Here is a 10,794-nt window from a genome sequence, read left to right as displayed (position 1 = left end):
GTTGAGGCTGAAGCACAATTGGACTTTAGAATACGTTCAATACGGTCATTGAATACGAGTTGTGGTGATTATACGGTCACTCCTCGCCGTATAGCTCTGTATTCTGTTGAGTTGAGTTGACCGGTATTGTTTCGACTACGGCTACATGTGTTTTCAATTGCTCTATGTATAGCTCCAGGAAGCCAACAAAGGCTCTCTTTTTTGCACCGTGTCAGCTCTCTCGCCCGGTGTAGCCCATGCAATCCTCCACCCCCACCACGTACCTCGCCTCCTCCCTACGTGTCACCGCTTCTTCCTCCTATATATGCACCCGTGGCCTCGATCTCCTCTCCACCTCAACTCACTCCACTCCACTCTACCGGCGGCCGATGCAGCAAAGCAAGGAGGAAAGGAAGGAGCAATGGCGGAGCGCGGGCAGTACGGCGGGCACCACGGCGCAGGGCAGTAGCAGCACGAGTGCGGCATGAAGGGCATGCTGCAGGAGAAGGGCCCGTCGTCGTCGCCTCCACGGTCCCCTTCGCCGGTGCCGACGACCCCGTCGAGGGCGTCTAGCTCGTCGGCGGCCAGGTCCCTTAAGCTCCTCCTCCTCCAGCGGAACAGCGGCTGCGCGTCGGACCTCTCTGTGGCGCCGCTCCTCCGCGACAACTCCGATTCCAAGGCGTCCCTCTCCCTTGCCTCCTCCCGCTTCTCCATCTCTTCGTCGTCGTCGTCCTCCTTCCACGACCACGACGATTTCCCCCGCCACTCCCTCGACTCCGCCGGCCTCACCCCGAAGCCATGAATCCGGCTCATCCACTCCCAACCCGAGTGGAGCCCGGAGTGCTCCTTCTCCACGCGCACGAGCTCAAGGAGGAAGGCAACCGCCTGTTCCAGTCGCGCGACTACGCCGGTGCGCTGCGGCAGTACGAGCTCGCCCTCCGCCTTGCCCCGCGTGGCCATCCCTCGCGCTCCACGATGAGCCACGCTTCCCGCGGGATCTTCTCCGCCACGCCCCCGTGCTTGAGGCACTCAGCCGCCACGAGCTCGCGCTTGCCGACACCCTCGCACTCCTCGCCCTCGACCCCAACCACCGCGACGCCATCGACCTCTCCCACCGCCTTCGCTCCGGCATCTGCTCGTCCTCCTCCTCGGCCGAGCGGATCCGGAGGCGGCGGCCTCGGATCTCGCCGGAGGAGGGGCCAGCAGCGAGGTCCGACGCAGGGCTAGGTTGCGGCAGAGGGGCAAGGCTGGGCCGCAGCGAGGCTAGGTGGGGCTGCGTGCGGACGGTGCTCCGGGCGCAGGCGCGGTGCGGTTGGCGGCAGCGAAGCGCACGAGGCAGCGAGGTCACCGGAGGGCGCGGCGGTGGGGTCGCCGGGCGGAGTAGAGGGGCTAGCGGGGCGAGTGGCAGCGCGGGGTGGCCAGGAGCCCGAGTGGCCGGTGACGGACGAAACAACTCGAGGGGTTTTTTGAAATTTTCCAACGATGTTTGACCGGTCAACTCAACAGAATACATAGCTATACGGTGAGCAGTGACCGTATAATCACCACAACTCGTATTTAATGATCGTATTGAGTGTATTCTGAAGTTCAGTGACCGTATTATGCTTCGGCCTCAACTTTAGTGACTGCTAGTGTATTTAACAACTTTTCTCACGATCAAAGTTTTCACAGAAGATACATGGGTATGTTTTCAACAACTTTTCTCAGGATCAAAGTTATCATGGTGTCTTTTGTGGAAGTTATGGCGCATGTGGTGTGTATATTCCAGTGTAATTTACACTTCAGTTATGGGTCCATGTTTTCAATTACTTTTTTCTGGTTGAAAACATTAATAGGGTGTTTGTGAGTGAGCTGCATAGTTCGTCATGCGTATATTACTATCTCATTTACACAGGAGTTACCACGTACATTTTCAATAGCATATTGCCAACATCAGTTTGCTTGTTCAAGGACCCTGCACGATCTTTGCTAGTAGCATTTTTTTTACAGGTAGCTACTTCTGTTTATTTGGTCATTTTCTTACCCACATGACAAAAATCAGTAAGCCCGATCGTGTAGGCGACCTGGCTCGGTTACTTGCAAACGTCGACTTTTTTAACACAATACAAACGCAAATACTTATATATATACGTATATACTTATTATTATTAGCACATACACATCGTATCTCTATGAACATATTCGAGAGACTGAACCGGCATATCATCTAAAGCGAGCATGGACCTTTTTCACTCTTGGATTTTAGGTGTCACTTCACTTTGAGAAGATGGATTGCCGTCCAAAGAAATAATGATACCAATGAAACAATCAAATAGTCCATCCCTAAGGGAGAAGCGAACCTTTTCTCTTCTCACAAATTACACCAGAAATGACATGACATGATGCAGATTAATTACAGAAAATTTTAAAAATTCCTCAAATTAGATAAGAATTTGCAATTCTGTAAAATGTTCACATATTTTAAAAGTTGTTGTTCACAATTTTAAAAGCTGGCAAATAGAAAACTATCATGAAATTAAAAAATGTCCACTGTGTTGAAAAAAATACTATTAAAAAATCTAAACAATTGAAAGAAATTGTGATTCCAAAAAAAGTTCACGATTTTAACGAAATGTTTAAGACTTATAAAAAAAGATGGAAATGTATTTTTTAAAGATCATGATTGTTTTAATGTGGATATGTAACTGGCCGACAACTCTCCTCCCGCCCCTAATTGTAGTCTCATTGCACGCATGCACTTGTGTGTCGAGATTGGACTTGCAACTAGGAGAAAAAAAAGTCGTGTTTGGTCACACGTCGAGGGTGGGCTTGCAATTGAGACAAAAATGGATTGCCCACCCAACTGTGTATCGAGAATGGAGTTGTAACTGGGACAAAAAGAGGTCAAGGCCTCCTCCCCAATTACGTGTCCATGGTGCACTTTCAACTGTGACAAAAAATTAGACACGACCCGTTAGGTATCGACGGTGGTCGTGCAAGTGGGACAAAAAAGGTGAGCCCCTTAGTTGCATCCGATGGATGTAGTTGAACTTGTAACTAGGACATAAATGGGTTCGGTTGCACTTGCGGGTCAAGCATGGACTTGCGACTCAGGCGTGAGAAAAGACGGGTCCCCAAGTTGTGTGGTGGGCTGGAGTTGCAACTGGGACAAAAAAGCTCACCGCGGCTGCGTGTCGAGGATGGACATTCAACGGAAATAAAAATAAGGTCCTGTTGCGTATTGAGGGTGAACTTGCAACTGTAGCCAAATAAATTGAGATGGGCCCAACTGCATGTAGGAGGTGGACTTGCAAGTAGGACAAAAAGGGATTGAACCTACTAGCTACCTATAAAGGATGGACTTGCAACTGAGATAAATAAATGGGTCAGGCCCAATTAGGTGTCAATGGTAAACTTACAGCTGTCTTGTGTATTAATAGTAGACTTGCAAAATATTCACCGCCCCTCTCTTGACACAGAGTCGTCCTATACTCTAGCTAACCATTACACAAAATAAAAAGAGCGCGGTACCAAAGAGCAATGCAAGGTGTATGAAACACATGATTTCAATTTTCACCTTTGCTAACTTCAGATATGTGGTTAGGCTCAACAGTTCTTTCCAACTAACATTTTCATGGAGCACAAATTTGTAATTAGCTTTGATCATTTTCATACCATTATGCCGCCACCCAAGATGGTTAAAACATCCTTGACCGCATGCAGCAACCGTGTAAACACCACCGTAAGCTGTCACCGATATTCATGTCGCTAAAATGTACTCCCTGTTGGAATTATGCCCTAGAGGCAATAATAAATATATAGTTATTATTATAATTCCTGTATCAAAATAATAGTTTATTATCCATGCTATAATTGTATTGAATGAAGACTCATTTACATGTGTGGATACATAGACAAAACACCGTCCCTAGCATGCCTCTAGTTGGCTAGCCAGTTGATCGATGATAGTCAGTGTCTTCTGATTATGAACAAGGTGTTGTTGCTTGATAACTGGATCACGTTATTGGGAGAATCACGTGATGGACTAGACCCAAACTAATAGACGTAGCATGTTGATCGTGTCATTTTGTTGCTACTGTTTTCTGCGTGTCAAGTATTTATTCCTATGACCATGAGATCATATAACTCACTGACACCGGAGGAATGCTTTGTGTGTATCAAACGTCGCAACGTAACTGGGTGACTATAAAGATGCTCTACAGGTATCTCCGAAGGTGTTAGTTGAGTTAGTATGGATCAAGACTGGGATTTGTCACTCCGTATGACGGAGAGGTATCTCGGGGCCCACTCGGTAATACAACATCACACACAAGCCTTGCAAGCAATGTAACTTAGTGTAAGTTGCGGGATCTTGTATTACGGAACGAGTAAAGAGACTTGTCGGTAAACGAGATTGAAATAGGTACGCGGATACTGACGATCGAATCTCGGGCAAGTAACATACCGAAGGACAATGGGAATGACATACGGGATTATACGAATCCTTGGCACTGAGGTTCAAACGATAAGATCTTCGTAGAATATGTAGGATCCAATATGGGCATCCAGGTCCCGCTATTGGATATTGACCGAGGAGTCTCTCGGGTCATGTCTACATAGTTCTCGAACCCGCAGGGTCTGCACACTTAAGGTTCGACGTTGTTTTATGCGTATTTGAGTTATATGGTTGGTTACCGAATGTTGTTCGGAGTCCCGGATGAGATCACGGACGTCACGAGGGTTTCCGGAATGGTCCGGAAACGAAGATTGATATATAGGATGACCTCATTTGATTACCGGAAGGTTTTCGGAGTTACCGGGAATGTACCGGGAATGACGAATGGGTTCCGGGAGTTCACCGGGGGGGGCAACCCACCCCGGGGAAGCCCATAGGCCATAAGGGTGGCGCACCAGCCCTTAGTGGGCTGGTGGGACAGCCCAAAAGGGGCCTATGCGCCAAGGATAAGAAATCAAAGCAAAAAGAAAAAAAAGGGAGGAGGTGGGAAGGGAGGGGGACTCCCTCCCACCAAACCTAGTCCAACTCGGTTTGGGGGGGGAGAGTCCTCCCCCTTGGCTCGGCCGACTCCTTGAGGGTCCTTGGACCCCAAGGAAAGGCCCCCCTCCCTCCCACCTATATATACGGAGGTTTTAGGGCTGATTTGAGACGACTTTTCCACGGCAGCCCGACCACATACCTCCACGGTTTTTCCTCTAGATCGCGTTTCTGCGGAGCTCGGGGGGAGCCCTGCTGAGACAAGGTCATCACCAACCTCCGGAGCGCCGTCACTCTGCCGGAGAACTCTTCTACCTCTCCGTCTCTCTTGCTGGATCAAGAAGGCCGAGATCATCGTCGAGCTGTACGTGTGCTGAACGCGGAGGTGCCGTCCGTTCGGTACTAGATCGTGGGACTGATCGCGGGATTGTTCGCGGGGCGGATCGAGGGACGTGAGGACGTTCCACTACATCAACCGCGTTCTCTAACGCTTCTGTTGTACGATCTACAAGGGTACGTAGATCACTCATCCCCTCTCGTAGATGGACATCACCATGATAGGTCTTCGTGCGCGTAGGAAAAATTTTTGTTTCCCATGCGACGTTCCCCAACAGTGGTATCAGAGCTAGGTTCATGCGTAGATGTCTTCTCGGGTAGAGCACAAAAGGTTTTGTGGGCGGTGATGTGCGCTTTGCTGCCCTCCTTAGTCTTTTCTTGATTCCGCGGTATTGTTGGATTGAAGCGGCTTGGACCGACATTACTCGTACGCTTACGAGAGACTGGTTTCATCGTTACGAGTAACCCCCTTTGCTCAAAGATGACTCGCAAGTGACGGTTTCTCCAACTTGAGTTGAATCGGATTTGACCGAGGAGGTCCTTGGATGAGGTTAAATAGCAACTCATATATCTCCGTTGTGGTGTTTGCGTAAGTAAGATGCGATCCTACTAGATACCCTTGGTCACCACGTAAAACATGCAACAACAAAATTAGAGGACGTCTAACTTGTTTTTGCAGGGTATGATTGTGATGTGATATGGCCAACGATGTGATGTGATATATTGGATGTATGAGATGATCATGTTGTAATAGAAATATCGACTTGCATGTCGATGGTACGGCAACCGGCAGGAGCAATAGGGTTGTCTTTATACTAACGTTTGTGCTTGCAGATGCGTTTACTATTTTGCTAGGATGTAGCTTTAGTAGTAATAGCATAAGTAGCACGACAACCCCGATGGCAACACGTTGATGGATGATCATGGTGTGGCGCCGGTGACAAGAAGATCGTGCCGGTGCTTTGGTGATGGAGATCAAGAAGCACGTGATGATGGCCATATCATGTCACTTATGAATTGCATGTGATGTTAATCCTTTTATGCACCTTATTTTGCTTAGAACGACGGTAGCATTATGAGGTGATCTCTCACTAAAATTTCAAGACGAAATTGTGTTCTCCCCGACTGTGCACCGTTGCTACAGTTCATCGTTTCGAGACACCACGTGATGATCGGGTGTGATAGACTCAACGTTCACATACAACGGGTGCAAAACAATTGCGCACGCGGAACACTCGGGTTAAGCTTGACGAGCCTAGCATGTGCAGACACGGCCTCGGAACGCATGAGACCTAAAGGTCGATCGTGAATCATATAGTTGATATGATTAGCATAGGGATGCTTACCACTGAAACTATACCCAACTCACGTGATGATCGGACTTGGGATAGTGTAAGTGGATCATGAACCACTCAAATGACTAGAGAGATGTACTTTTTGAGTGGGAGTTTAGCATATAATTTGATTAAGTTGAACTCTAATTATCTTGAACATAGTCTAAGTCCACTTTGAATATATTTGTGTTGTAGATCATGGCTCACGCGACAGTCATCCTGAATTTTAATACGTTCCTAGAGAAAGATAAGTTGAAAGATGATGGAAGCAACTTTGTAGACTGGGCTCGTAATCTTAAGCTAATCTTACAAGCTGGGAAGAAGGATTATGTCCTTAATGCTGCGCTAGGAGATGAACCACCCGCTACGGCTGATCAGGATGTTAAGAACGCTTGGTTAGCACGTAAGGAGGACTACTCAATAGTTCAATGTGCAGTCTTGTATGGCTTAGAACCGGGACTTCAACGTCGCTTTGAGCGTCATGGAGCATTTGAGATGTTCCAGGAGTTGGAGTTTATCTTTCAGAAGAACGCCCGGATCGAGAGGTATGAGACCTCCGATAAATTCTATGCTTGCAAGATGGAGGAAAACTCGTCTGTCAGTGAACATGTGCTCAAAATGTCTGGGTACTCAAACCGTCTAGCTGAACTGGGGATTGAACTCCCGCAAGAAGCTATCACTGACAGAATCCTTCAATCACTGCCGCCAAGCTATAAAGGCTTTGTGTTGAACTACAACATGCAAGGGATGAACAAGTCTCCCGGCGAGTTGTTTGCGATGCTGAAAGTCGCAGAGTCTGAACTCCGTAAAGAGCATCAAGTCTTGATGGTGAGCAAGACCACTAGTTTCAAGAGAAACGGCAAAGGCAAGAAGGGCAATTCGAAGAAGAGCGGCAAGCCTGTTGCCAATCACCCGAAGAAACCCAAGGCTGGACCTAAGCCTGAAACAGAGTGCTTCTATTGCAAGGGTATGGGTCACTGGAAGCGCAATTGCCCCAAATATCTGGCAGATAAGAAGGCGGGCAAAGAAAAATCAGGTATATTTGATATACATGTTATTGATGTGTACTTAACCGGCTCTCGTAGTAGTGCCTGGGTATTCGATACCGGTTCTGTTGCTCACATTTGCAACTCGAAGCAGGAACTGCGGAATAGACGAAGGTTGGCGAAAGAAGAAGTGACGATGCGCGTAGGAAATGGTTCCAAGGTTGATGCAATCGCCGTCGGCACAGTGTCACTTCAGCTACCATCGGGATTAGTGATGAACTTAAATCATTGTTATTTAGTGCCTGCGTTGAGCATGAACATTATATCTGGATCTTGTTTATTGCGAGACGGTTACTCTTTTAAGTCTGAGAATAATGGTTGTTCTATTTCTATGAGTAACATCTTTTATGGTCATGCACCGAATGTGAGAGGATTGTTCATATTGAATCTTGATAGCGATACGCATATACATAACATTGAGACCAAAAGAGTTAGAGTAAACAATGATAGCGCCATATTTTTGTGGCACTGCCGCTTGGGTCATATTGGTGTAAAGCGCATGAAGAAACTCCATGCTGATGGACTTTTGGAGTCACTTGACTTTGACTCACTTGACACATGCGAACCATGCCTCATGGGCAAGATGACTAAGACTCCGTTCTCCGGAACAATGGAGCGTGCAAGTGACTTGTTGGAGATCGTACATACCGATGTGTGTGGTCCAATGAGCGTAGAGGCACGCGGCGGATATCGTTATTTTCTCACCTTCACTGACGATTTAAGTAGATATGGTTATGTCTACTTGATGAAGCACAAGTCTGAAACATTTGAAAGGTTCAAGCAATTTCAGAGTGAAGTGGAAAATCATCGTAACAAGAAGATCAAGTTCCTACGGTCTGATCGTGGGGGTGAATATCTGAGTTTCGAGTTTGGTGCTCACTTAAGACAATGTGGAATTGTTTCGCAGTTAACACCGCCTGGAACACCACAGCGTAATGGTGTGTCCGAACGTCGTAATCGTACTTTGTTAGAGATGGTGCGATCTATGAAGTCTCTTGCTAATTTGCCGTTATCATTTTGGGGTTATGCATTAGAAACAGCTGCATTCACTTTAAATAGGGCACCATCAAAATCCGTTGAGACGACACCATACGAACTGTGGTATGGCAAAAGGCCAAAGTTGTCGTTTCTTAAAGTTTGGGGATGTGATGCTTATGTCAAAAAGCTTCAGCCTGAAAAGCTGGAACCCAAAGCGGAAAGGTGCGTCTTCATAGGTTACCCAAAAGAGACAGTTGGGTACACCTTCTATCTCAAATCCGAGGGCAAAGTGTTTGTTGCTAAAAACGGAGCTTTTCTTGAGAAATAGTTTCTCTCGAGAGAATTGAGTGGGAGGAAGATAGAACTTGACGAGGTTGTCGAACCTCTCATCCCTCTGGATGGTGGCGCTGGGCAAGGGGAAACCTCTGTCGTTGCGACGCCGGTTGAGGAGGAAGTTAATGATGATGATCATGAAACTCTGGTTCAAGTTTCTGTCGAACCACGCAGGTCCACGAGATCACGTGTTGCTCCAGAGTGGTACGGTAATCCCGTCTTATCAATCATGTTGTTGGACAACAATGAACCTGCAAATTATGAAGAAGCAATGGTGGGCCCAGATTCCAACAAATGGCTAGAAGCCATGAAGTCCGAGATAGGATCCATGTATGAGAACAAAGTGTGGACTTTGGAGGTACTGCCTGAAGGCCGCAAGGCTATTCAGAACAAATGGATCTTTAAGAGGAAGACGGACGCTGACGGCAATGTGACCGTTTATAAAGCTCGACTTGTGGCAAAGGGTTTTGTACAAGTTCAAGGAGTTGACTACGATGAGACATTCTCACCCGTAGCGATGCTCAAGTCCGTCAGAATCATGTTAGCAATAGCTGCATTTTTCGATTATGAAATCTGGCAGATGGATGTCAAAACGGCGTTCCTTAACGGTTTCCTTAAGGAAGAATTGTATATGATGCAACCCGAAGGTTTTGTCGATCCTAAGAATGCTAACAAGGTGTGCAAGCTCCAGCGATCCATTTATGGACTGGTCCAAGCATCTCGGAGTTGGAACAAACGTTTTGATGAGGTGATCAAAGCATTTGGGTTTATACAAGTGGTTGGAGAATCTTGTATTTACAAGAAAGTGAGTGGGAGCTCTGTGGCGTTTCTAATATTATATGTGGATGACATATTGCTGATTGGAAACAACGTGGAGTTTTTGGAGAGCATAAAGGATTACTTGAATAAAAGTTTCTCTATGAAGGACCTAGGAGAAGTTGCTTACATTCTAGGCATTAAGATCTATAGGGATAGATCAAAACGCCTGATAGGACTTTCACAAAGCACATACCTTGATAAAGTTTTGAAGAGGTTCAAAATGGAACAGTCCAAGAAAGGGTTCTTGCCAGTTTTACAAGGTACGAGATTGAGTAAGACTCAGTGCCCAGCAACTGATGAAGATAGAGAGCATATGCGCTCCGTCCCCTATGCTTCAGCCATAGGTTCCATCATGTATGCAATGTTGTGCACTAGACCGGACGTTAGCCTGGCCATAAGTATGGCAGGTAGGTTCCAGAGTAATCTAGGAGTGGATCACTGGACGGCGGTCAAGAATATCCTGAAGTACCTGAAAAGGACTAAGGAGATGTTTCTCATATATGGAGGCGACAAAGAGCTCGCCGTAAAAGGTTACGTCGATGCAAGCTTTGACACAGATCCGGACGACTCTAAGTCGCAAGCCGGATACGTATTTATTCTTAATGGGGGTGCGGTAAGCTGGTGCAGTTCCAAGCAAAGCGTCGTAGCAGATTCTACATGTGAAGCAGAGTACATGGCTGCCTCGGAGGCGGCTAAGGAGGGTGTCTGGATGAAGCAGTTCATGACGGATCTTGGAGTGGTGCCAAGCGCACTGAATCCAATAACCTTGTTCTGTGACAACACGGGTGCCATTGCCTTAGCAAAGGAACCACGGTTTCACAAGAAGTCCAGACACATCAAACGACGCTTCAACCTCATCCGCGACTACGTCGAGGAAGAGGACGTAAATATATGCAAAGTGCACATGGATCTGAATGTAGCAGACCCGCTGACTAAACCTCTTCCACGGCCAAAACATGATCGACACCAGAACTGTATGGGTGTTAGATTTATTACA

At 47.0% G+C, this 10,794-nt stretch overlaps 1 protein-coding gene across 1 annotated transcript; it reads right to left on the bottom strand.

Moving 5' to 3' along the window:
* Positions 1 to 282: 282 nt before the first annotated feature.
* On the bottom strand, positions 283 to 939 carry LOC123409271. Its single transcript, XM_045102218.1, has one exon. It carries the CDS (start codon positions 937 to 939, stop codon positions 283 to 285), a length of 657 nt encoding a protein of 218 aa, XP_044958153.1.
* Positions 940 to 10,794: the final 9,855 nt, after the last annotated feature.

This window comes from Hordeum vulgare, chromosome 7H (genome assembly GCF_904849725.1).
Source record: "Hordeum vulgare subsp. vulgare chromosome 7H, MorexV3_pseudomolecules_assembly, whole genome shotgun sequence".
NCBI classification, from domain to species: domain Eukaryota; kingdom Viridiplantae; phylum Streptophyta; class Magnoliopsida; order Poales; family Poaceae; genus Hordeum; species Hordeum vulgare.
This window is presented reverse-complemented; position numbering and strand designations above follow the sequence as displayed.

Excerpts from the sequence above, each read along its gene's own strand:
- LOC123409271 (XM_045102218.1), bottom strand. The coding sequence starts at position 939 with ATGGCCACGCGGGGCAAGGCGGAGGGCGAGCTCGTACTGCCGCAGCGC.